Consider the following 27,635-nt stretch of genomic DNA (forward strand, 5'->3'; position numbering starts at 1 on the left):
GCGCCGTTAAAGGCCGACGGCGGCGGCGCGGCGCGGGAAACGCGCAGGGGCAGGGTTTGGCGCCGGCGGGGGAGCGAGGCGGCGGCCGTTCCAGCCACTCTCCCACCCATCATGTCAGGCACCCGGGCGTCCAACGACCGCAGCAGCCACTCCGGCGGCGGGCTCAAGCGGGCGCGCAGCGAGCCGGGCGGCAACAAAGTGACGGTGGTGCTGGGGGCGCAATGGGGGGACGAAGGCAAGGGCAAGGTGGTCGACCTGCTGGCCACTGAGTCGGACATTGTGTGTCGGTGCCAGGTGGGTGTCAGGCCGGCTTCGCCTGCCGCTGCCCCTCGGTGCTTCTCTGCCCTGCGTTTCACGCTGTTCTCGGCCACCGCTTTACCCGCGCTCCCCTCGGCCCGGCGCCCTCCTCTCCTTCCGGGTCCCCTCTCTCCGGTGCTCCTTTCTCTCTCTCCCCCTGTTTCTCCCCTCCAGCTCTGTTTCCTTCCGCCAGCTTCTATCTTGTGTCGCTCCTCGCTCCTGTGGGTATTTAGTCCCTTCCCCGCACCTTACTCCTCTTTGTTCCCTCTGGCCCTCTCCCGCAGCGAACGGCGGGACACAAATGCGACCCGGTGGGCAGCTGTGTGCCCCCGCACTCTCCCAACCCTGGAGGCTGCGCCTCGAAATGCCACTCGGAAAGAAAGAGCCCTGCACTATAAATATAAATAGCTGACCCTTAACGATAAGCGACACGGGATCCCGAGGTGCCGGCAGGCGTGGGCACGAGGGGCGGTGCTGCCGGGGGCCGGGGCCTGCCGCGGCCGGGACCAGATGGGCCGCGCTGCGGGTGCTCGCCGGCGCTGGGTTGCCTCGGGAAGCAAAGCCCCAGGGCATGGGTTGGGGTCAGCGGCTTGCAAGGATGTGACGCTGCTTGTGAGGCTGTTGGGTCGCTTGGTCCTCCGGGAAAACACACTTATGAGCCGGCTTGAGGACCAGCTGCTGATAAGCCTCATGAATTTTCCAGAGTTTTACAACAGGGGCTTGTTGGGATGGGCAGGTAGTGTTCCCCGCAAGACGCCTGGAAGTTTATCCTAAGAATATTTCAAAGTGGAGCGTGATTAAAATGGAAAAAGCAACTTATGTAAAAGTACAAGATTTAAACAGTTAGATGAAAACAGGGAACATTTACGATTCTATGATTTTTACATGCTTTGCTTATATGTATTTTTTGACTGTAATGCAGAGATTCTTAAAACTTATTTGTCTACTATAAATCAAATTAGACTCACCTTTTTAAAGAACTGTTTTCAAACATTAATTATGAACATATTAGACCAGTACACCTAGTAATCTGCTCAGTTGTCCCTGGGAGATATGTGATCACATTAATGAGTAGTCAGCTCAGTTGGTATGTATCATGAAATTTATTCTGCTTTAAAGATGTGATAGCTATTAAAAAGATGCAGATATCCTTGAATCTAACTGATAAACCCAAGGACATTGGTGTAATCAAGTATGTTACATAAATAAATGTTGTCATGCAAGTTAAATATTTAGAAGGTGGAGGAAGTATTTTCAGTTAGGACATTAAACTCCCAAGTTCTTCAGTCACCTTGGGGAGAAGTTTATGAAGTTAATGAATATGTATTATGAGGACTACAGCTACTTTTCCATCTTTATTTCCCACTTCTCCCTCAGTAATGTGTGGCTAGGAATTTAAAGACCGGTCTCATAATTGCTTTGGTGAGACAATGAAAGCTAAATGTTTTAGCTGAGGACTATTTCATATAGGCCCCATTGGAATGGTGCTTTCTCATGGGATTACTGCTAGTTCTGCAAGAAGTCATATTGTTCATTTTTAGACCCACTTCTGAGAGATGCCCTAAGGCTGCTTTCAAGCCGGATTTGCTCTGCATCCAGAGAACTAATTTGTAAACATGGCCCCCAGGTGCAGCCTCTTTGAAGGATGCAGGACTCGCATGTGTATGCATGCATGAGCATGCTGGAAGGGTGTCTGTTAACAGCAGGCTAGTGGCTCATGGTTTAATAGGCTGCTGGGCACATCTAGATCATCTTTCTGTAGCCTGATGATGAGACTGGTATGGATGGAAGGCAGGTGGATCTAGAATTGCTCCCTACTCTCAGAACTGTGTTAACCAATACATGCACACACACACGCTGTATGAGACTACAGCAGGATTACAGATACACTGATTTAATGGAAGTGTCTTCAGGATTAGAGTTTTAAGAAAGAATATAAAACATTTGAAAGACAAAATACAAGTAGCAAGTTATTTCTGAGTAGCAACAGTGATACGACTTCAGAAGTGGGGCTTTTTTAATACTTAATGAGGGGTTTGTGCATTTGGCAGTTTTGAGGATGCTGTTTTAAAAGATGCCATTTTAATAGTACAGTATTTCATGCTTTCAAAGCCAATCATGCAAGTAGATGATGGTGTATGATTTTTGCTTCTGTGAGAAATCAGATGGGGCCATTAAGGTTTAGAGAAGATACACATCTGTTTAAAGCACGTGAACAGTACTGATGAGTTGTAGGTCATTCACTTGTAAGCTTAATCAGTTTGAGAGGGACTTCATTAATGCTGTGTATTGCCATGAAAAACCTTAATGTTTGGACCAGAACCTTGCTTGGTTCATGTTCCTCCTAGAAACTAAGAAAAACTTTCAGAGTGCAATAGCACTTGTGTATTAGAAGAGATTGCTTAAACTAGAAAAACTGAATATCTCGTTTATCAGGAACTGTAGAGGAAAAAGTCAGAAAAGGTTCCATCAGGAATTTTTTTGTTGTTTAGAATATGGTGATTAACAGTTATTTCCTGATGTCCCGTATACTCTGTTTTCCAAGATGTTAATGGAAACACTGCTTGATAGCTTGTTTTAGTCCTCAGCAATACGAAAGCAGGTAAAGCTAGAAAATGAATGTCTGAAAGGGGCATGTTTGTGTCTTCTAAAACAATGCCTTGTCTAGATTAATTCTTCATCGCTGTAAGATACTCCTTGAGCTATCATTTTAAAGAGATTGGTTTTATTTTTGATTTTTGGGTTGGTTTTTTTTTTGTTTGTTTTGTTTTGTATTTCCTCCTGAAGAGAAATTTAAATTCAGGGCCAAATTTGAGTTTGAAGAGCTTTCTCAAAATAGTCGTTCCTGATTCATAGAACCATAGAATAGTTAGGGTTGGAAAGTATCTTAAGGTCATCTAGTTCCAACCCCCCTGTGATGGGCAGTGTCCTGAGTTCAGCCTTGGACACTGCCAGGGATGGAGCATTTACAACTTCCTTGGGCAACCTGTTGCAGTGCCTCACCACCCTCACAGTAAAGAACTTCTTTATATCTTTCTATGAAAGGAAATATTTTTTTATTAAATATTTCTCATGTATTTTTAGTGTGTTGATTTTGTGAGAAAAATCTGTGCCATTTATATTGCTACAGGGAAATGAAATGGTATTTTCTCCTGGGATACTGGAAAGGCAAGCAGGCAAATGGGAATAGGAAGTCCTTCACAGACAGAAGGGAAGCTTCAAAATCTGTTAAATAAAGAAAATTCTGCATTAAATCCCCAGCCACTTTAATTTTCCTGAGATTGCAGAATTAAATTTTGCATGAATTGAAGAGTCTCAATTGGTTGATCGCGTTGCTTCAGTCTTTCACAGTACTTTGATTATACACAGTCTAAGCCCAAACGAGTTGGGTGCACACTATAATTCACCTACTTTTTAGTAGCAAGTGAAATGTGTGACACAATTTGAATATGAAATTTTACTCACCTGAAGTAGTTTAATTTCATTTACCTGTATACCTGAAGCATTTTTTGTGAAAAATAATGTTTTAATAAAGTTAAAATATTTATGGATATTCTTGTAATGATGCTGAACAAAACTTTTCAGAGGCTGCTTTCATTAAAATACCAGATATAAGGGCACACATACCCATATGAACAAGAAGAAAAGGTATTTCTAAATATTAACAACAGGCAGTTTAGGGCTGTTAAGGATCTAGTAGGTTTGTGAAAGTTCAGGTTATTAATGAAGAACATCAGGAACATTTTTCTCTAGATTGCCTTTTCGGCAAGCAAAAGCATTCAGGAGCAAATGACAGAGGGTAATATTTGTTTCTTATTGTGGCCTCCTGGGGCATAGAACTGTCACATTATGCTTTGCAGTACTTTTTAATTCCTGGTATATTTTTCAGGAAAGAGTATAATCAAAGAGTTGAATTGCAGATGTTTCATTTTATCGTTTCCTTCAAAAACAGGTTTTGTGCATTTGTTTAAAGCTTTTAACAGTTAGAATATTGAAGAAGGAAGTTTGTTTTTTACCAAGCTTCTTAGCATGTTGTCATAAAGCAAAAGTCCTAATGTAAGTTTTAGTAATTTGGTTGCATATACCATACTAATGAAGAGAGGTTTGGCATTGTTCAAAGCATGGTTTCAGATGGTGGTTTCTTCAGTGGCAGCTCTCATTCCAGCTGTATGCTTCTCACATCACCTTATATGTTGTTGTGTGGTTACTGTCAAAGCTAGAGCTTGTGGCTGGTTTTACCTGCCTGGGTTTTAATTAGATGATTTCTCCGATGTGTCTTGGAGCATGATCAGACAAATGGGCAACTGTCACAACTGCTGAGGTGATGTGCCTCCAGAGGCACCACTAAACTAATCTGTTCCCAAAATGGTGTATATAGAACCGCTGTAGTAAGCTCACAGTTCACTGAGAACTGCTAGTGCTCATACAGATCTAGCTGTTTCCTTAAGCTGTGACTACGTAAGGTACACTTGTAATAGCAACTTTTCACTGAACATTTACTGCACAGTTCTGTATCGGTGTGAATGGAAAAGGAAACAGTGTCCATTGTCATATATGGCAGGACAAGTACTATGCATCTTTGCCAGTAATAGTAAATTACTCATGAGGCACTTTCTGTTTTATAACTCAGGCACGTGCCAAAAATGTCTAAGAGTTCCTGTTGTAATGGAGAGTAAACAGTTCTGTCTTTCTTGATGAAGTTTTCTTGTGTAATAAATTGTTTTTCAACAGAACATCCAAAAGCACTATAAAAAAATGCTTCATAAACAATTTGATAAAACAAATTGAAGGAGAGGAAAAAGATAATCCAAAAGCTCAATGTGAAAGATACAGAAAATACTGCTGGTAAATTAGTAGAGACCCTGTGATAATAACCATTGCTGCAGTGAGTTTGATCTCAGTTACCAAATAGATTGCTCTAACAGTTGTGGCACAAATGCATGTCTTTCCTGCACTTCATACCAAAACCAGTGGCAACGATTCAGCAGCAGTTACTCGTCCAAGACAGGTTCTCAGATTTTTCAAGCCTTTGTTTGGCACTGCTGTTCCAGTGTTGCCCATGACAATGCTTCATGTGCCAGACCTGTGACACTTCTGCCTTCTGGAAGTCTGGAAACAATCTGTCTGATGTTATGAGCATTCCCTTAAGAACTGGCATTGAAGAAACACCACCAAATTGTAGGAATGTGATTGCAGTAAGAAGAGCTGTTAGATTTCTTAAGTTGCTCATATTAATGTGCTGTCATTTTTCACTAAGTATGCAGTCACTTTTTATTAAAATATTTCCTCTACCTAAGTCAGTATGCTTTCAAGTTAAGAATTGCTTCTGGCTTTAAAAAGGGATTGTCTGATCTTTTGAGACAGATGGACAAAAATTACAGTCATGTTAATACTGGAAAAAAAGCTGAGGAGGTTGAAAAAGGTACCAGAAAATCTTGCTGTTAAGGTCTTTTGTCATTAAGTGGTTCACAGTCATTTGAACCTGAGAGGTTTAATTAAGTCATACACCAAGGGTGTTGAGTGGCTTGTTTTCTTGATGTAGTGGATGTTAACGAGGTTGAGAGGGGCTAACCAGTAAGAAAAGCATAACAATGTTTTTCAGCTTGAGATACCATTGCAACATTAGAGACAATCTATCTAAGAGTGAAGGGACGTGCCCAAAGCTTAAGATAAAAATAACTATTGGTATCATTGCTAGTTTCCTTATTTCCTTGCTCTAGTGCAAAGTAAATACCATGTATATTAGAAGTGGAACTTTGAAGAATGCAAAGGAGCATACCATGGGCAAGTGATCGAATAATAAACATGAGATGTGGGGGAAATGCCAGATGAGAAGTTTTTCTTAGTGGTTTAGGTACAAGACAGGGTGCTTTGTTCCTCTACTGTATGGCTGACATGGCAGGGCAAAGCAGCCGCACATTGTTGTGACTGTCCTTATTGATCATGGGCTGCTGGAACTGTGTGCAGCGGGTGTTAAATTAGGGCAGTGTTCTGTGATGATTATGCGTTAGAGGTGCTTGTTGGATACTGTTTTTTTCTGTATGTATGTATGTAACGTGTTGCTCTCCATTCAGTGAGGTTTAACCCTCATATTTAGTATAATTTCTCCCTACAGAATAAAATAGTATGTAAATACTTTAATCTCCTAGTGATTTAGTGCTTGACAGTCTTCAGTGAAGAGATTGGTGGCCTTGGAGTCATGAGTATGCAGTAGTGCAGGACTGTTTGATTTCTCCGATGTTTGGGAAGGTTGATAATCCCACTTACAGAATGTGTACAATCATACGGGCACATTTCTTTAAGTAATTCTTTCGCAAGATTGCTGCAAAAAAGCAAGGAGATTTATTTTCCTATTCCACACAGGGGAGGGTTCATGAAGTGTGAGTAGTTTCCTTACATACAATACAGAATTCCACCCTTTAAAAAAAAATGAAACCTTATTGCAGCAATCTGTTGCTTGTAGGGTATTTTGTCCAAATTTTAGTTTTCATTTTGCTTGTACTTACATCCTATGCTGTATCATTTTAGGCTTTAGAGCAACATAGTGACATTGCTATTTTAAACTAGCCTCTCCTTTGGACATCAGCGAGATCATCTCAGGACCACCAGGATTATAAATACTGTATGAGAAGGTCAGGTTTAAAGTTTCCAAATCTCCATAAGAAAGCAATCTTAATTTTCAATCCCCTTTATAAAGCCTGATGAATTTATTATCCTCTACAAGCATCAGAAGAAAGCAGCTGAAAATTAAGCTGAAATGACATCTGTTCTATTTCGTTCCTGTTGTAACTCGCTAGCTGTTGTTAACTTGTTTACAGATATAAGAAAAGTAATGTTCATATCCTTGGATCATATTACTTCCCACAGGGGCATGACTATGCCTCTTCAGAAGAGGGGACTAAAGATGAGCAGACATGTCTAGGTTTTTCATGTTCGTTTTTCTTTATTTTAGGATTATGAGTCAATTTTTTTTCACTATAGAATTTTCTATCAATATAACTTGATTTTCTTACTTTCTTTACATCTTCTGCTGGAGTTAAGTGTGTGTTTTGTTGCTGTGGTCTGTTGTAGTAGATTGCTTTTATGTGGCTTGACAAAACTTTGAATTCTGTTTGAGAGAAAATAACTTGAGTTTCAGTGTCTAGTTTGCCTACACTGACTGCTGTTTGAAACCCGAGTTGAGTTAGACCTGGCTTTTTCAGTTGCATTTTCCAGACACTTAGGAAGACCAATATATCCATATAAGTTAGGGCCACTCTTCATTTGTCATGAAGGAAAAATACTACGTTATTAGTGAAAATATGATCTAAGCTTCAGTTTTTGATACTTGTGCAAGAAATGTTTTTACATTTTTTTTTAAAAGGTCAAAAGTTTTGCTCAGCTCTTCTCAGGAGTGTTTGTATTTATAATCATACTAATTGTCTCAGTAGGCTTTAGAAGGTCTCTTTCCATGGGAATTCAGGAGTTTTTGAAGAGATCACTGTTTTAAATAGGAAGGTGGGATCCTTTGGATTTTGCTTATTCTGTGAGACGTGACAAGGAATACTGAAGGAACATACTTGACCAGATGCAGGAATTGGATATAGCAGTTCTATGCAGAGTGGTTCTTGAAGTTTATTGCAAGCATATTCTTTGGGAAGGTAAAACTAGATTTGACCGATGACAGTTGTTGTCAGGAGTTAAATACTTGCAACTCATTCCACATCTTTGTCACCACCGTCGCTTTAGAAATCACTGCTCCTTCAGGTCTTCTGGTCTGAGTACACTTGTGATTATTCTGTAACCCAGCTCCTTCCAATGGCTAACTTAAAAAAAAAAAATAATTGTGATCCACTTCTTGGGACTGAGTTGATGGCTATCAGATGAGAGTTAACTGGAGAAAATGGCAAGGAAAAGCTTGCAGTAAAGGAAGCTATAACTAGAACCTATGGCAGCAACCTCACAGCTGTAATGTACAGCACTTTCAGTCATCTGAGAACCTTTAATACGCAGGTGGTTTTGTGACACGGTGTCTGAGGGCCTTGGTGGTCAGAGCACTTGGTGCATTGCATTCATCTGTGTGTTGGATTTTATTTATTTTTTTTAAACCAATGATGTTCTAAGATCATTTGCAATGGTGTAGATCAAGAGAAACACCAAGAAAGACGATGGATTTGTATTATTATAAAGGTCATGTCAAAGCCAGTTATGCTGGTAACACTGAATATCTACTTTTACTCAAGTTAGTTCCAGTCAGTTGCTAATGTAAGTTAGAAAGAAATAGCCACTGTTAATTAAATTGTAAAGAGAAAGAACAAGCAGTTTATGTGACAATGCTCCTTCTTGTTTATTCAGAATTACATATGAAATGCTGTAAATGGAAGAAAGTTACTCAATCTAGATAAGAAAACTCATTTTATAGTTTCTTTGACAGTATGATTTCCAACCCTAACTATTCTATGATTCTATAAGGCCAGGTTGGACAAAGCCTTGGGTGGCATGGTTTAGTGGGAGGTGTCCCTGCCCATGGCAGGGGGGTTGGAACTAGATCATCTTAAGGTCCTTTCCAACCCTAACTATTCTATGATTCTGTGATGAGAGGTATTTGGTCTGCAGATGTAGCTGAATTTCAGGAAATGTTTTGCTTAATTGATGGGTGGAATTAGTAGAGGTGAAATACAATGAAGAGAAATAGACAGAAATCATAGAATGGTTAGGGTTGGAAAGGATCTTAAATTCATCTAGTTCAAGCTCCCATGGGCAGGGATGCCTCATCTAGACCATGTTGCCCAAAGCTCTGTCCAACCTGGCCTTGAACACTGCCAGGAATAAAGCATTTGTTTGAATCATACTATTGGTTTTCACATGCAGACTTCTCAAACTTCTGGTTTGTATCTGGTATTCCAATTCATAGATTATAAATTCATGGATTATAATGCCAGAGGGGGATCATTTTGTAATCTTGTCCGAGTACCAAGGACACAGTATTCTAGTAGCAGTTGCACCACTGCCAAAAGGAGAGGTAATACAATCTCTCTACTCCTACTTGATATTCCCATTTATACATGCAAGGTTTGCCTTAGGCATATTGGCAAGCACTGCAACTGTGTTCAGATGCCTCTATGTGCTTCCTAGCTTAGATATCTCCAATCCAGATTTCAGCCCATCTTTTTGTTTCTAATTAATTTATTCTAAACCTGGTTGACAGGTTTACATTCACTGCATAGGCCAACTGGCTAAGGAGCTCAGACTGCTGTGTACTTCTGGTACAGTGCTCAAATGATTGCTGTGCTGGCTTCGTATCTTCAAGAATGAATTTCTGTTTTCTCTCGATTTCATTGATTATCATTACTAGCTGGAAGAGGGTGTGAATTGACCACTGTGGCACTCATCAGAAACACACCTGCTTTGTGTTCATCCTCTAGCTATAATTTGAAACTGTCATCAGGTTTTAAGGCACGTGCTCTGATGATTTTTTTGTATCAGTCTAGTTAATTCAGTTATGTTTGGGCTTTGTGGGGAGCATTAAGCAAATGAAGGATGTGATAACCAGTGGAAACCAGTGGAGTATCTGGAAACAATCCTCTTGACACATGCAGAATGTAGTCTCCTGCACGCTACCTGGCTGGCAGGAGCAGGCAGAAACACATCTGAGCATCGGGGCACATTTCATTCCTATTCAAACAGGTATCTTGAGGCCAGCTGGGGAAGAGAGTGCTTGCTGCAGGTGCTGAACAGCCTCACTGCTGCTCTGAATACAAATTCTATTTCTACCTTGGGTTGTTTCTACTGCAGAGAATGATTTTTTTTAAAAAGTAATACAGAAAGAAAGACCAGCCTTTAAATGGCAGAGCTCTTTGGAAAGTGTGTTTGTTTCTCTTTCTGCTTTGTAAGTTCTACTAAAGAGATGAAGACTATGTGTTGTCCTCTGCCAACCTGTTCATAATCATTGTTAATCCTCTGAAAGATAGTGTTTATATCAGCAGACAGTTGTTAACACCGGTAAGATGCAATAGCTTCTCAGTTCAGTGTTTTGACATAGTTCTTGTTTCACATACTATGGAATAGTAACCAAAGTACATTACTTCAGTAGAAGAATCAATGTCATGAGTAGATCAGCATGTAAAAAGCTTGGAAATGCATTTTCTTTTAAAATTAATGTACTGAACAAAAAAAACCATCAGGATGTTAAGTTCCTCTAGCTCCTTCTGGTACTGGGACAATATATAACTTTACACTATTATTATTGTAAGTCTGAAAATGTAGATTAAAATATTCCAGAAAAATCCAGTTTTTATCTGAGTCCAACTTAAATATTCTTTAAAAATAATTAAAGACAAAAACCTGAACCTCACCATATTGGATACCGTGCTCTGAAAATAATGTCTACTATGTTTCCTGTTGTTTAACTCTTCGAAAACAACATATTGCAGTTATTTCTATTAACTTGAAGTCTGTTTTGAACCTGAAATGATAGGCATTTTAGGTTGTTGAATTTAAACCACATTGCTGGTGGTCTGCTGGGTTTTAATAAAAAGAAGGCATAGTTTTCAGCACCACAAGGTAGTAAAGTGTTCCTGAGGCAAAATATATTGGAGTTATACATATTAATGCTGTTAATAGGGCTTCAACTTCTAGCACTTTCAAAGTTAATAAAAAACGGACTTATTAAGCAATGTAGGTGCTTTCAGAAGGCTGAATACTAATTTTCCACTGCAGGCTACTGTGGTGGGTTAACCCTGGTCCCCAAGTGCCCACTAAAGCTACTCTGTCACTCCTCTACTCAGTTGGACAGGGAGAGAATATAATGAAAGGCTTGTGAGTAAAAATCAAGACAGGGAGACTTCACTTGACAATTACTGTCATGGGCAAAACAGACTTGACTTGGGGAAATCAGTTTAATTTATTACCAATCAAAACGGAGTAGGATAATGAGAAATAAACCTAGAGTTTTAAAAACATCTCTCCCTTCCTCCCTTCTTCCTGCACTCAACTTTACTCTCAAATTCTCTACCTTCTCACCCTGCAGCAGTGCAGGGGGACATCTGAGTATAATTTAGGAGTGCTGTTATTTCAAATTGAGTCCTCAAGCCTGATTTCATTTGTTTCTACTCATGTTGATTTAGAAAAGCATAATTTAACTGTAGTGTAAGTGACAACATACCAGCTTGTCTCAGAAGACATCACAAGCCTCTTTCTCAAACTTGATACCTCTATAATAAAATAAATTAGTGTTTCAACCAGTGCAGTCTGTCCAGTTCCAGACCTCTTAAATATCACGTGAAGTACTTTCCTGCTGATTTATTAGCCTGCTAGCTAGTTCAGTATCTTTAACTAGATCTAGGTTTCTGCAACTGGCTTCTTGTATCTGGGAGGCAAGCTAAGTACATAGGATGGTTCTGCTTGCTTCCGGATTCTCCAGACAACTTATAACCCTGCATTAGCAGAACATTCAGGAGTCCTTCCCAACCCAAGGATGAGATACCCATCAGTTTGCTAAATCAAGTGAGATTTGTGCATGCACCAGTTTTTCTGTTACAACTTGTACTCAGTTTGTTCTTAGCAGGTTGTCTGTTTAAATGTCATTGTTGAGCTCACGTCTTCCAGCACATGGGAATTACTTTGGTCATATTTAAAGGCATGTTTCTAGTGTTTTGCTCCATCCCCCTCCTTAAAAAATGCTTGATTTTTATTTTTATAACCCATAGTTATTATTTTCTTAATGTTGTGTTTCAGCATATGTCTACATTTTGAAAGGAATGTTGGTTGCCATTTTCCTGTATATCACATGCAAAGAAATGAGCAAATGAGTAAATGAACCTCTGGAAGAACATGTATTATATTATTAATTTTTATCAATTACTGACCTTTCTTAGAGTTTTCATATAATTGCCTGTATTCAGCCAACATTCTTCATTATTTGCAAATTACCAGTGACAGTCTCAATTCTCCTTTCAGTAGATACCCTCATTCCAGACACTTCTACATCATTCAGACCTCATATCAAATCCACAAAGATTTGTAATTGTTTGGAAAATGAAGGTCTGTAGCACCAGAGCAGACAAGTAGTCAGGTTTCCAAACCCTATCAGGAGAAAAAGTTACATGGTAACAGAAAGCAGCAAAAGTTAAGCATACTGAGAAAACTGGACCTTGAATTTTTAAACTTTACTGTTTCTGTTCAAATCACCTCATGACCTTGATTTACTCACCTCTTCCCAAGTTTGTGTGTTGTCTCATTATGCTCTTTTAAAGCCATTCACAAAAAATCAGTTTCTTGAGGAAAATACCAGCTGGTATTTTCAGGTCTCGTAGGTACTTGTGTAACATGTGAATTGTAGGAGACTCCAAAAAGTAGATCATCCCTTGATGGGGAGATTCCACAAATCTGCAAAGACTACACATGCTCCCAACTTTATATAGAACTTCCATCTGGAATACGTAGAAAAGCAGTAGCTGTTTGTGGGTAGGCAAGCAGGAAGAGCTTCCACTCAGAAGGAACTACTTGGTGTTGAAGGCTTAAACTCAGAGAAATGACCATGTACAGAAGATGCCTGAAAAGGCATGGGCTTGCATTGGCACATCGGAGACAGGACTCCATGGGTAGTAGTTCGGTGCAGTTATGTTCCCAGAAGCTTTAGTTCTCTTCTAGGTTCTTCTGCCACTCCTGCATTTATTCTTGCTCTGCCCCAGTTCTGCCTTGACTCCATGGTATTGTCCTGCTTCATGATACTACTACTTCTTTCAGCCCTCTAATTGTCCTTTCTGAGCCCTTTTTACGATACTACAGCACCTCAGGAAACTGTAAGATGGAGAAAGCAGTGACCTAAGATATGAATGTATAAATAAAAGAAGATGATTTTGTCAAATCATCTGCTGAGAGTTCAGAGTGGTGGTATAAGACCATTAATCTTAAGGTATTTGTTTCTGTTGCAGGGTGGGAATAACGCAGGCCATACTGTGGTTGTTGATGGGAAAGAATATGATTTTCACCTATTTCCTAGTGGCATCATTAATCCAAAGGCAATTTCTTTTATTGGTAAGTCAATATTGGAACTTACTAAATAAAATAACATTACACGGTGGGTAGATGCAACCATATTTTATAGCAGCAAAGAAAAACATATACTTGGCTGACAGATTTGGTTTAGCTTCAGCTGTTTGACTTTTCTTTTGCATCTGCTTTAACATGAAGAGTTACGCTACTTTCAGTGTCAATTTAGTTTCTGCTACTAGAAAATTGGAACTAAGAACCCCCTCTTTCTACCATGTTGCTCTTTCTCACCCTTTATGGTACAGGTTTGGATCCCACCCTCTACTTGCACAATCCTTTTATACTTTCAGAAGTACATATGCTATTTTTTGAGGATGCAAACCCCAGCACTTAGGCTAAATGAATAACATAATTTATCTCTGGTATTTCTTTACCAGTTTTCTGGAAATAGGCCGCAAGATACAGGGGTGTGCTTGGAAGGTTATAATACAGTCTCCTGTTTGTTCACATGACCAACTGTTTATGGTGATGTTGTATTTTGCTGTAAAGATATTGGATGCAGATGGCATCATAAAAAAGTTCACATTGCTTGCTGGACTTTAAACTCATAGTTAAGTCGTAGGCAAATTTAAGCCTCTTATTGCCCAAAATTATGTTTGTTTCTGAGAGAAAAAACATATGCAGAATGTGCAAGAAACGACTTAGAGTGTCAGTGAGTCATGGACTTTCAGTTTTGTTCTGTTTGTTAATTTCCGAATGGATGATAGAAATGTATTAAACTTTTTTCTCTCTGCTGAGCATGGTCTTCCTTTCCCTTGTCAGGTAGTAAAAACTATAACTTAAGCCATCCTAAACTTAGGCTGAGATAGGCTCTTGAATATATTTTTGATGCTCCCAAGAAAAAACAGCAGCTGTTTTCAGCCCACTACAGCACTAATCCTCCATGTCTCATCAGTAATGCTCCATATTGCTTTTGAATTCTGTATCGTAGCTCAAAAGCTACAAAAGGAGAAGATTGCACTAGTTTGAGCTGAGTTTAAAACAAATACGGAAATACTGTAGAAAGTTTAAATATTGTCACATAGGATTGTCAGTGCTGTAAGGCCATGGACTTCTTTGAGCTTTTACCAGTGAACAATTGAGGCTGAAGTTGTGGTGCAAAGTCCACCACAAACAAAGGCAAGAATCCGCTTACCTCAGCTGGCTTTGGAGCACGCCCGGCATTCACATCTGAAACAAGCAAGCTCTGTTTTTTCTGATTTTAGCAGGTTTGTAGGTGCTTCACCAAAATGAGGATTTATCCTTTGTGAAAAACATGAGAAACTTAGCCTTACCTTTTAAATGCAATTTCGGACAGCAGGTGTTTACATGCCTTACATCCTACGAATGAATATTTTATTTCTTGCTTTAAAATAAATCATTTGTGTTCCCAAAGGTAATGGAGTGGTTATACATTTACCAGGCCTGTTTGAAGAAGCTGAAAAGAATGAAAAGAAAGGTTTGTAATTCTTAATCTTTCTTTAAATTGGCAGCCAGGTGAGGGTTTTCTTAAACCTTTGTGTCTGACCATAAATATGAAGTGCAATAACATTCTGGATTTTAAATACTGAGGAAAACTTTATTTAAAACATGGAATGGTGTTGTAGTATTCACACAGATTTTCAAAAGCTATCTTCTCATGGGGTTTTAGGGAGTTCTGTGGCATTTGATACCATATTAGATACAATGTAAGTCCTAAAGAGTGTGGCAAAGCTTCCTTTGACCTCAAAATGAGATGATTTAACCCAGAGTTTCTGTGTCTCCATTTCTGTGCCAGAGTATGAACTCAGTTGCTTCTGCTTTGAGCAAACCTTTGGACCAGATGACCTTCAGAGTTTCCTCACATCTTATATTGTTTTATGATTTTATATATATAAATTCTCTATTTTCGGAGGCACAAATGGAGTTTAACTGATTTATTGTGTTGCAAGTTAGACAAGAATCTTTCCAGAAAAGAAATCATGTGTAAGCCACAGTGTTCTGGCATTAAGAAGTAGTGAGTATCTTTGTCCATACCAAAATGAGAAAGCTGAAAAAGTATAAAATAATGTTAATGAAAACTTTGCTGATATTTGATATTCACTTAAGGTTTATCCATTTTGTCAGCAGTCTTCTTAATAGGAAGCTATATAAAGTAGAAGACAGAAAAATTGAAAAACAAATTTTGATCAATCAGTGCATCTGAAATCCTACTTTTTATCTTCTGACAGGTTTGAAAGATTGGGAGAAAAGACTGATTATATCAGATAGAGCACATATAGGTAAGTCACGATTGAAGGGGGAAAATCTCATAAATGTTTGCTTAGCTCATGGTGCTAAATTACATTATTACTCCACAAAATAGTCATGTATTTGATCTAATATGTCTTCTTTATGTGTCATCTATCTGAAGCATAATAATGGAATTTGTATCCACTAAAGAGTGACGTTTTACACGTTTTCACAATGTTTCCACACAAGGAGGCCTGTGGACTGTCAATGATAACAAAGGCGCTTTGTCTTGAAATTCTGAATGTCTGTGATTTAAAGAACATTTTTCTCCTTTGATCTTCCACTCTGTCCATTATATTTCCATTGCAGTGTTTGACTTCCACCAGGCTGTAGACGGGCTCCAGGAAGTGCAACGTCAAGCACAAGAAGGAAAAAAGTAAGTATTTTCAGCACTTTCATTTCATTAATAATTAAGCAAATGTGAAAAATCAGTGTAATTTTGGAAAGCAGGAAGGCAATGTATCTCAAAAGAGCCTTTCTAAAGTTACTATTTCTGTGACTTGTTCTGCTCCTACTTACGTTAGTGAACAAACTCTGAGGTATTACTGAAAAGGTGGAGTATGAATTTCTCCATATTTCCATTTTTTGGTTCTCTGCAACATATAGAGACATTTTGAAATTCCTGCCAAATTCTCAAAACTCATTTCCATTAAAATGATGTTTTCAATCCAGTTTGATATCAGACTAGTGATGCTCTTTTGAATCAGCTCTGAAGTGGCATGATTAGGTTCCATGCTTGTAATCTTTTATCATATATTCACTTGTGCTTCATGGAGATACTGGTTTCTATTTTAATTTTAATCTTACACTTTAGCGCAGTGTGTAACCTCATATTTCATTATTCTGGTTTCTGAAAGAGTGAAGGTTTACCTGAACATACTGTGTTTTTTCTCTCTGTTAACCTATTAGTTTTTGATCCATTGAACAATTTCAGTCAAACTTAGCATACAAATAAAGATCTCAATATTACTGTATTTCTAAAATGCATTTCTCAAATAGGCATGGGACAGGGAAACAGTTTAATTGTTGCAACTGATTTGTTGTTTCAGCTGGTTGTTGTTTACAACTATAGGCAGTGCTGCAACTGTGGAAATACGAAAATGACCGCTGTTTCCTATTGTTTGTGTTAAGGGATGTACAATACCACAGGATAGTGTAATAACCATTATGACCTTATAATATGTGGATATACAAACAGCTTCAATTAAGCTTGTGTCAGCCAGACCCAACGCTTAAAGCTTTACTCTATACAATGAATATTAGCAATATTCATGCAAATCTACTGAAGCATGAAAATGGATGTATCTTTTACTATTTAGAACTTTAGTTGTTTTTTTTCTCTCTTAGACCTCTTTCCCAGTGTATGGTATATTGTATGATATATTGAAGAGCTTTAATAGTATTACCTAACATAAAGCGTATTTTTGCATATATTTATTCCATGTTTGCGGTTTATCTTTAATTAGTATTGGCACAACAAAGAAGGGAATTGGACCAACTTATTCTTCCAAAGCTGCACGCACAGGCCTTCGAATTTGTGACCTTCTTTCTGACTTTGATGAATTTTCTTCAAGGTACAACTGTTTTAATTTCTAAATATTATGTCAAAGAGTGATACATTTTGGCTGACAAACTTGCTTTTAACAAGATTTTTTTAAATATGTGTCTGAATTTTGTATATAAATTGTCTAAAAGGAGAAAAAAAAATGGAAAGAATGTGTATGTTTATTTCCTGTACTTCACAATATTTCTTACAGTTTAAAATGTAATTCTGTACCTTGGGTAATGCTGTGGTTGAGGTATCAAAGTTCTGGGTGTTTTCTCTGTATAGCTCCGAGTATATCCTTATATAATATAAACTGAGTTCTTGCCAAAGGTTCTATGAACAGTAACTATATTCTTCATAGATATGATTTCAATATTTTACAGATTTAAAAATCTGGCACAACAGTACAAGTCAATGTTTCCCACACTGGAAATAGATATAGAAGGACAATTGAAAAAGCTAAAGGTAAGGATTTAACACTTGTAATATTTGTTCAGTTTCAGGGAAAATATAGAAGAAAACAGTAATACTTAATTTTAAAAGTAAAAATTATGAGAACCAGAACTCCTATTTATTAAACTAATTAATCAATTTAAATGAAAAATGTGTCTCTTCACTATTACAAAGCCTTTTAATAAGCAGTACCTGTGCATTGTAATAGAATGTTCTCTTAATGTGTGCATTTAAATGATTTTTTTTTTATTATTTAATTCCCCTGTAATACTTTGCTTTTTTGACATGAAACAACTGTTGTATTAAAGTAGCCAAGAGAGCACAGGGTGGCACTCCTGGTTAACAGTCTCCAGCCATGACTGATGTAGTCTGTCTGAGAGACTACCATGCTTACTGAAGAATTGTTTGTGGAAGCTGTGTTTCAAAAATGTGTTTTTATAAATGAATTCTGAAGAGCCACTCGTAAAACATCTTTCATGAATATGTAGTAAAGAAGGATGCTAAAAAAAGTCTTACCTTTCCCAAGTTTTGCTGGTGCTTGTTGTAGGGTACTACATTTAAAGATACTTTTTAGTATTTGTGAGTAGCGGTTTTGACTTTTTTTTTTCTTCTGGAACTTGAACTATTTCTAAGTCCACTCTCATTGTGTCTAGACTGTAAACACATGGAGAGTCTTATTAACAAAAAGAGGTGGGTTTACAACATCTCTGTGAATAGAAATTGTACAGAAATTACAGGATTCTAATGCCATTACAAGTCATGTTTTCTTATGTGAGTTGTTCAACACACTTACTGATTTTTTTAAGTGAAATACAAGCTAATGGTTGTATTTTTCAGGTAAAACATAGTTAATTGAGGCTGGTGTGTTAGGGTTATTTGTATGTTTTGCATTTCAAAAGTGAGCAGTGTTCTCTGCATCCAGCCGTTGTCTGGGGAAACTAACATTTCTACTTAAATTTGCAGGGATATGCTGAAAAAATAAGACCCATGGTTCGAGATGGCATTTATTTTATGTACGAAGCTCTTCATGGCTCCCCAAAAAAGATTCTTGTTGAAGGAGCCAATGCAGCATTACTTGATATTGACTTTGGTATGTTAAATTCTAAACATAATTTAACTTGTAGGAGATTGGTTTTGATTTGTGTTTATATCAGCTTTGCAAAGAGCAGGAAAATGCAGCAACAAAATAGTCTTTAATAGGAACAGATCTACCCAGAAGTAAAGCACAGTAAGCCAGAGATTGTATCATTAACAGGATTAAGTGCTTAGATATTGTTTTTTACTGAAGTTTATTCTGGTGGAGTTGAAATTGCGTTCCAGATGTTCTTTGTTACTTTTAAATGTGTGTTCACATTGCCATACATTCCAGTCACCCATTGCAGTGCTGCTGAGATAATTACTCTGCAGTGGAGGGAGGATTAAACTGGTGCAGATAACCTGTAAGCCTAGCTTCTTCAGCTGATCTCTGCTTTCTTACCCAGAGTCTAATTAAACCACTTAGGTCTCCATGAAAATGAAATTAAGAACTGGAGAGGTTCTCCAACCCAGAGTCACAGTGTAGAGAATGTGAATAGCCTTTTAAGACTTAGAAAATTTGCTGTAGATATTCAGAACTGCTTGTGTAGAGCGCTGGGAATGTCAGCCTGTGACCAGGCTCTCTGTGGATGTAGCAGAAATACTTTCTGTGATACACAGGACAGTGAAAAAAGCTTTACACAGCAGCAGTGTTCTATAATAGATCCAGTGCCTAAGTAGTATTCAGATGCTTTTAAATTTCTCCCTTCTGGGCAGTCCTCAGTGAGAGTAGCAAAGGATGAAAGCAGAAAAGCTTGCGCATTGGAAGAGATAGCGCATACTTAAAAACTCATTGTAAGAAACTGTAGGAAAGTAGTGTGTTTTATTTGTCTGTGTGAATTTCTTGCTCACTAATAATATGCTTATACATATTGCCAGGATGACTCAGCTATTTGAATGGAAAAACTCCTTCATTTTGAAGGGTTTCTGTGGAGCTTTAGAAAACTAAGTATGTATTATTCACAAGAAGAGGAAGCAATTTGGGGAAGAACAGCTTTATATGTTCTCTTAAAAGCAAAATGGGTACATGTATTAAGGAGATCTCGTTTTACTCTTTGGCTGCTGTTTCAGTTTAGCTTTAAAGCCAAACATGCAGGTGAAAATCTCCTTTCAATTCACAAAGGAAAAAGCAATCTTTATTTCTTGTCATTGCTGAAACAGGGTTGTGCTCTTGTGTTTTTCTGACAGGCACATATCCTTTTGTGACTTCATCGAACTGCACTGTAGGTGGTGTATGCACTGGACTTGGTGTTCCTCCCCAGCATGTTGGTGATGTTTACGGTGTGGTGAAGGCATATACTACTCGGGTGGGAATTGGAGCATTTCCCACTGAGCAGATTAATGTAGGTTTAATGTTATAAAATGTGATATATATAGTAGCAAAAAAATAAGGACAGTGGAATAGGGTAAAGGTAAACCAGTGATAAACAAGTACCATAATAATAATGCCGAGTAGTCACTCAAGAAGAGAATTACATTAAGGTATTTTTCTTCAGAGGAGAGAAACGTGAATGTGATGATGTTATATTACAGTGACCACACTTCTGTTGTAATGAATGATGTGAAACCAGATTTCATCATTTTATGTAATATTGTTGGGTGTGTTTCAGTGGTAAGAGTTTGTTGTAGAGTGGAACTGTCAGTGCATCACAGGAAAGCTTAAATTACAATATACAACTTCTGTGCTTGACAGCCTGTGTTCTGTGTGATTTGTAGAATAAGCGTGATGTGTGCTTCAGCCAGTCAATCACAAATTGGTCAGTACGAAGAAGGGAAGAGATTTTGGTTCTTTTAGACTGTCCATTGTGTTTTTATTTTCAAGAAACTAGAAAGCTCAGGGTATTGATTATGAGCTATGCACACAGCAATCTCTAGGTCAGTGATCTGAATCTAATTTAAGGATTTAGTTATGAAAATCCTTTCTCTAGTGGCTCAAGTGAATTGGTGATACCTTTTAGTTTTATGAATCATGAATGTAAAGTTTCTTCTTCATTTTTAACACATTATAAACACTGACAATCCGAAGGGAACAGTTGGCAGTTGCATGCTGTGGTAGAACCTGAGAGCCCTAGGTGTGGTCAAGGAGTCTGTTGACCTGGACATTGTACAAGCATTGGTCTTGTCCCAAGCATTTACAGTCTTGCTCACAAAAAAACAGTAGTTGCCAAACAGATGAAGAAGGTGCATGGAAACAAAATTAAAACCAGGGCTGTACCATCAAGGAAATCTTCCAGTCAGAGGAAGAAGGAAGAAACGTGTCTCCTTGGAACATGAAATAGTCATATTAAATAAGTATTTTGGAAATGCTAGTGACTGAAATACAGAAATCCTGTGGATGAAGGGCTTTGTTCTTCACCTTAGTCCCCTCTTAATAAAACTTCATTTTTTTTTTCTATTTTTTCCTACAAAAAGGCCTTGGAATTAAACAACTGTATTTATCTTGCTATTCATCCGTAATTGTTTATATTCATTTTCTGCTATTTTTCAATGAAATGCCATCAGTATTCTTTTTGTCTTATTTTAGGAAATTGGAGATCTTTTACAGTCCCGTGGCCATGAATGGGGAGTAACTACAGGCAGAAAGAGACGCTGTGGCTGGTTAGATCTTGTCAGTTTGAAATATGTTCATATGATCAACGGATTCACTGCGTAAGCATCACTGATTTTGCGCTACATTTGGAAGCGATAATTTTGTGCTTCACAGAATAAATATGTAGGTAACATTAATATAAGTCCAGTAAAGTGTTGCATTTTAAGCAATAAAATAATTCACAGTGGGCAACTGCAAATTATTTTAATGCTAATAGTGATTTAATTCCTTTGACTTTTTTCAAATGAAGTGATTTTACAACATCATAGCAGCAGTTCTTTTTCAATGTGTTTTCACTTTGCTTATATCAGATGGCTGATGTAGATTGGGTCAATGTGTCAGTTTTCTGTCAGTGTTCTTGATACAGTGCATTCATACTGACCTATGTCATGATTTAAAACCTACTGGTTTTGAGCTTTGGTTGACTGAAATGGAGCATACTTGTTAGAACAATTCTTCATCCTTTGGAACCACTGCCTCTTTAAGTTACGTGAGCGGGATGACACAAAGTGTACAGCAGGTGGCACAGCTTTCATTCTGGTCCTGACAGGTTCATTTATTTGCAAAGTTATAATATAATATATTATAAATTATGCATTTAATGGGCTGAGATTTATATTCTTTGTGACTGAGTGACTTACTTGGTTGATAAATTATTGTAATTAAAATTATATATTAAATTGACATTTTAAAGGAAAAGTGGTCCTTTAAAAGGAACTGTTCAAGACCGTAATGCTATCAAGCTAGCTTTTGTCTAATGCTAATAACTGACACAAGCTATTTATTTATAACTAATTACCAATCTATATTTTCAGAGAAAGTTGCAGACCTTTAATTGCAGGTTTGTTCACATGAAGTGTAGACTTACTCATGCATTCAGGCAAACTTGTTTATTTATGCAAACACATGAGCCTAGGCATTTAAATATCTTATAAACTGAGACTTAATAGTTGTTTATGCTACTCATGTTACAAAATAATAGAGGTCTTTGTTCATTAGTTTGTTAGAAGAAAGGAAATATTTTTTTTACTTGGGTTTATATTTATTTTTAACTTTCACAGCTCTAGTTTATGTAGAAATAGTGTTAGGAAGGCATTATGTTTCCTCCCATTTCAGTTCTATTATTGCACTTCTGTCAACAAAACTATGTCATCTCTGGTAACTGTGACAGTTAAAAAACATGGAGAGACTGCTTCTTTCCCAAAAGGTCTTTTCATTTAATCACTGCATTCATCATATACTTATTGAGCACATATGGCATGGACTGTTATGCACTTACCTGTCAAAGTCCTTAGCTACTCATATTTTTACCAGGCACTAGTCTTGACTAGTTTTAAAATGCAGCTTTATTCTGATCAGTGAATACTGCACTGTCTTCTTGAGGTTCCATTGTTGTGTTCCATTGTGTTCATTCACAAGATGAGAAAAGGTTCATTAAACTGACAACCTTGGTAGCACAACCCAGGCATTGAAAGTCAGGCTGGGGTCCTTCCTATTGAACTGTGTATGTGATTTAGTAGCCAGCTTATGCTTGTGAAGTCTGTTTTGAAAGTGCAGTTTAGTAAATAAGTCTGTCTTAAAGTTGTTCTGAATCAGTAGGAGTAACAGAAATAATCACTAGTAGTGATGTAAAGTGACATGCTGTCATACACACCCAGACCAAGTCCAGTTAAGTGCCACTTTACATAATAGGCTTGCATTTTCATGCACTGAATTGAACACCGCACCTGTATGAGCAGCGAAGCATTTGGAATTCTTAGTAACTCAGATATGTATTCATTCCAGAGGTGTTAATTCAATTAGCAGCATTCATAGTTTAATTTAGTTGTGTGTTTCTGCTTGCTGGGTTGCCTTGGTTGGACTTGTGAGTACAAAACTAGAAGGTGGGGGGGGAAGGTATGTATATGAAAAAGACAGGTGTAAAGGATTAAAGAGGCGTTCCATCATGGGTGTAACTAATTTATGTTTTCTGTACAGTTTGGCATTAACAAAACTGGATATTCTTGATGTCCTTGATGAAATTAAAATCGGTGTTGCTTACAAACTGGGTGGAAAAAGAATTCCGTATTTTCCAGGTATGTTGTTAGGTATCTATGATCATTTTTCTCTCTCCTGCCTGTTAAGTCACACCTGGTGGGTAAGACCTGTTTGCTTTTTAAAATCAGTCTTGATTTCTTTTATGTTAGACCTCCTGTAGAAATCTGTGGAACTGTAGTATGAGTATAAAGGGTGCTGTATCAGTACATTAGTATTTTCCATTCACCTTGCATCTGTACATATGCTGACAAGAAGTTCAGAGCAAATGAAATCTTTTGTTAGGGGCTCTGTGCCTTGTCCTGTTAGATTTTTTTTATTTGCAACACCAGGGATCTGAAAGTCAGCAAGACTGAATCAGTGACTGTGTATTATTGGCAATAAGCTTTGAATGAAGCAAAGCAAAATCAAAAGCAGTGATTAAGCTGTGCAAAAATGAGACAGATACAAGCAGAATAAAGCTGTTTATGGTATACCATCATATAACTGTAATTAACAGCAACAACAGTGTAGTTAATGAAAATGTATATTGCCTATCAACATGATTACCACAACTTTTAAGATGTGGCAATATGTAATTTTCTTACATTAATGACGTTTTCAAGATACCTGTAACAGACTGTGCCAAGATAAAGGGTGTGTTCTGCTAGGATGTGGACTCTAGGGGCATGGGGAGGGCTGGCAGCAGCTGGCTTTCCCACCACTCATGGTGGTTCCTGGCTGTGGGCAATTCCTGTGTGGAAAAGCTTGCAGATACTTAAATTTTTAGCAACCTTGATTTAATACTGTTCCAAAAAATAAAAACATTTGAGACAGTAGTGCCTTGTCTACAGGAGGACTTATATTTTATTATGTGCAAACCTGAACCAAAAAGTGGAACTCCTGTAAACTTCAAATAATTTGTTTCTTCAAAAATGAGACTCTAATCTTCTGACAACATAGAGTGCATCCTACAGTTTTTAGAAGAGAAAACTGTATTCCTGGATCCTCCTGAGTCACAGTTACCTTCCTAAGTAACAGAAATTAATCTTAAATTATGAATGAATGAACTGACCAGTAGAAATAGTGTTTATTCATATATGAGATTTTAAATGTTGTCAAAAGACTTTGTTGGTCAAGTACCTTAGGTGTGTTCTTTTAAGGTGAAGTAGCTAAAATCAGCTGTGACAAAAATGTTCTCCCACAGCTAATCAGGAAATACTACAGAAGGTGGAAGTAGAGTATGAAACAATGCCTGGTTGGAAGACGGATACGACTGGTGCACGAAAGTGGGAGGACCTCCCACCCAAGGCCCAGAATTACATCCGCTGTGTGGAAAACCATGTTGGAGTGCCAGGTAGATCTTTCTGTAGATGTATATATGAGGATGCCACAGCAGTTGGGAACAGCTGTATAAAAGTGCTCAAGTCCTTAGTTGGGGAGTGGCTTGGTTTGGGAGGGAGGCAATGTAGCTACCTATGGATGGGCTGATGATGGTAAACGACAGCTTGCCAAAAAGTAGCAAAGCTGGGTGTTTTGCAGGCAGGTCTGCAGTGTTGCAGAGAGCTCCAAGATGGTCTGACAAGGATTTAACCAGAGGAAAGATAAACATGTATTGTTCTTGGCAAACTGCTGCCTTGTGTGAGTGAAAACTTAGGGATCTGCGTACCATGCTTCAGTGCAGTTAGTTCAATGTCTTAATCTCTTAATTTCACTTCCTGCACTTGCATCCCTGTTGAACATAGAATCAGACTTCCCTTTTTCTTTTTTTTTTTCCCAACTCTTTTCCATACTTACCCATATAAGGAGATTATTGCTTAATGGGTGTAAGATTGTTTAGCCCACTTCGGCCACTTTGGAAAAGTGAGAATCTTAACATAATCAATCTCCAAAGGTTAAGCCACCCAGTTTTCTTCAAACCTAATTGCTGGAGTTCTAGAGGTGCGAGGAGGTATGGCATGAATAGTAGGAATTTCCACAGCAGCAAATTTAGAAAGATGGCATGTGTGCTTTTGCTTTCCATAAAGCACTCAAAGGTCGCATTTAGGGAGTACAGGATACTGACAACTCTGGCAATTCCAGTCATGTTCATGGGTTAGGAAGCCTGAAACTTGGTGAATAGTCCGTGCGTGGTCATAGACACAGATGTGAGCAATGGGATATGAAAATAAAGCTCCCCTTATTTTATTTCTCTGGTTTTCTGTGTGAAGGCAGGGTACCTTGGTGGGTTTGATGGCTAAAAGAGACCTGCCTACAGTCAATTCTATAGTATCAATGGGCAATTGATTAGAGAAACTATAGTATTCTATAATGTAATTTCTATATTATAGAAACTAAAGTATGTTCCACTTGCATGAACTGTAGTGAAACAATTATAGTATGATATTTGAGGTGGCTGCTCAGGCTGGATAATGTTTTTAATTGCAGCCTTACATTTAACAATGTTATACTACATGTGCATCACTGTCTCCTTCTCCGTATCAAGAAAACTTCACATCCTGGCAGAGCTCTCGATTTCTTCTCTTCAGGGATTTAGATAGACATCCTATCACTCAAAGCAGTGACAGTGAAACCTGCAAAATACATGCTTGACCTTCTGTTAGGTCTTCCATCTGCAATGCTTTGTGTTTATGATACAATTGTTTCATGCTTTCAAACTTCAGTATATTGCACCTCTACTCAGGTACTGCAGCAGGAGTGAAGTGTTTTTTGACAGTAAAACTTCCTAGTGTTTTGTTTCAGCACAAAACTGGACAGTTTGTAGTGAAGCGTGATGAAAGGTGAAAATTGTTTCAATTCATTGATTATAATATTTTCTCTCAGTAATTGTTCTAATAAATGTGTTTTGCTCCCTAGTTAAATGGGTCGGAGTTGGAAAATCAAGAGAGTCAATGATCCAGCTATTTTAAACAAAGAAGGAACTTCTGCGATGAGAAGAACAATTTGGAGTTCATCTGTTCCTTACTGGTTCCTCTTTAAATGGAGATGCTATTTAAAACCAACATGTTCTTCTAGGAATTAAATAGAAACAAAATGCATATTCTGTATTGTAGCATTTTACTTAAGTTCTCAGTAAATTTGGTGTAAAATCTCCTTGGAGGCCATCACCTAAAACAAAATGGATAAATATTATTAACAAAATAAGGAAAAATATTTTTAAAAAATTTGAGTCATGTTGCTGTTTGAAAGTATATTTTACATCCATATAGAGTTATTTCTTCTTGCTGAAACCAGTATTAAGCCTTTTTCCAGTACTCACTTGGGTAACTTTAGGATTGTGAAGCTTGGATTTGTTCTTCAACTTCAGATGTTAAAATGTCTCTGTATCTGGGTTGGCAGTAATGAGACAGATACTGTTGAATTTTACAGATTTTCAGTACCTAAAATACAGTGAAGTTTGGTAGAGAGCTTTATGGGTGTTCTAATTTTTGACTGCACAAAGCAAAGCAGAGTTATGTGTAATCTTTATATCATGATTTTTTAACAGCCCTAAAATGAATGGAGTGCAGCTGAAGTATTTTTATCACAGAGCCTATCCCCATATCTGAAATAACATCTGTAGAGGGGCCAAACTGGGGAAAGTTGACCTGTCTAATAATTCTTTCAAATATCCTGTGCACTGACAGACAGTCCCTATGGAGACTGCCAGATGTGCAGTCTTTATGCAGTAGGGAAGGATTGAGTGAAGGTGGAAGGAAGAGTGTCCTCAGGGTACAAAACACATGGGAGGGTGGAGCTGAGACAGTACGCTGTGTTTCCTCAGCCAACCTGAGGCTTTCCTTCCTGCAAGTGGAGTGACTGTAATTTCCGAAGTTTTACTGTAGTTCTCTGTTGAGGGGCACAGGACTTGTGGCTCTAAGGCACACTTGTTTCCACAGCATCTAGGTTTCCAAGAATAAATCAATGCATGGCTTAATGATGACTGCTGCAGTATTTACACCCCTCACACATTTTGACCTTTCTCAGCAAAACGCAATGCCTATTTATAGAAGGGGATGACATGTGGCAGCCAGGGCTGGGACACGTAGAAGCCATGGAGAGGTCCCAGAATCATAGGCTCGTAGAATAGTTAGGGTTGGAAGGGACCTTAAGATCATCTAGTTCCAGCCTCCCTGCCATGGGCAGGGACACCTCACACTGAACCATGTCACCCAAGGCTCTGTCCAGCCTGGCCTCGAACACCACCAGGGATGGAGCATTCACAACTTCCTTGGGCAACCCATTCCAGTGCCTCACCACCCTTAAAGTAAATAACTTCTTCTTTATATCCAATCTAAACTTTCCCTGTTTAAGTTTGAATCTGTTACCCCTTGTTCTGTCACTTCAGTCCCTAATGAATAGTCCCTCCCCAGCACCCTTATAGGCCCCCTTCAGATACTG

General features: G+C 38.2%; 1 protein-coding gene across 1 annotated transcript; it reads left to right on the plus strand.

The window, feature by feature from the left end:
- On the plus strand, positions 1 to 26,291 carry ADSS1 (adenylosuccinate synthase 1). Its single transcript, XM_062628096.1, has 13 exons — positions 1 to 294; positions 13,212 to 13,314; positions 14,705 to 14,767; positions 15,519 to 15,569; positions 15,889 to 15,955; positions 17,046 to 17,153; positions 17,509 to 17,590; positions 18,542 to 18,668; positions 19,841 to 19,995; positions 21,177 to 21,301; positions 23,220 to 23,317; positions 24,463 to 24,612; positions 26,112 to 26,291. Exons 1-13 carry the CDS (start codon positions 112 to 114, stop codon positions 26,162 to 26,164), a joined length of 1,365 nt encoding a protein of 454 aa, XP_062484080.1. The 5' UTR covers positions 1 to 111; the 3' UTR covers positions 26,165 to 26,291.
- Positions 26,292 to 27,635: the final 1,344 nt, after the last annotated feature.

Source organism: Pezoporus occidentalis, unplaced genomic scaffold, assembly GCF_034315485.1.
Source record: "Pezoporus occidentalis ecotype Australia unplaced genomic scaffold, CSIRO_AGI_Poc_V1 ctg31, whole genome shotgun sequence".
NCBI lineage: Eukaryota > Metazoa > Chordata > Aves > Psittaciformes > Psittacidae > Pezoporus > Pezoporus occidentalis.

Bases quoted from the DNA above. Each gene is read 5' to 3' on its own strand.
- ADSS1 (XM_062628096.1), top strand. From the start codon at position 112: ATGTCAGGCACCCGGGCGTCCAACGACCGCAGCAGCCACTCCGGCGGC. The intron at 18,669-19,840 runs GTATGTTAAATT...TTTTTCTGACAG, and splicing joins ATTACTTGATATTGACTTTG to GCACATATCCTTTTGTGACT. The intron at 24,613-26,111 runs GTAGATCTTTCT...TTTGCTCCCTAG, and splicing joins AAACCATGTTGGAGTGCCAG to TTAAATGGGTCGGAGTTGGA.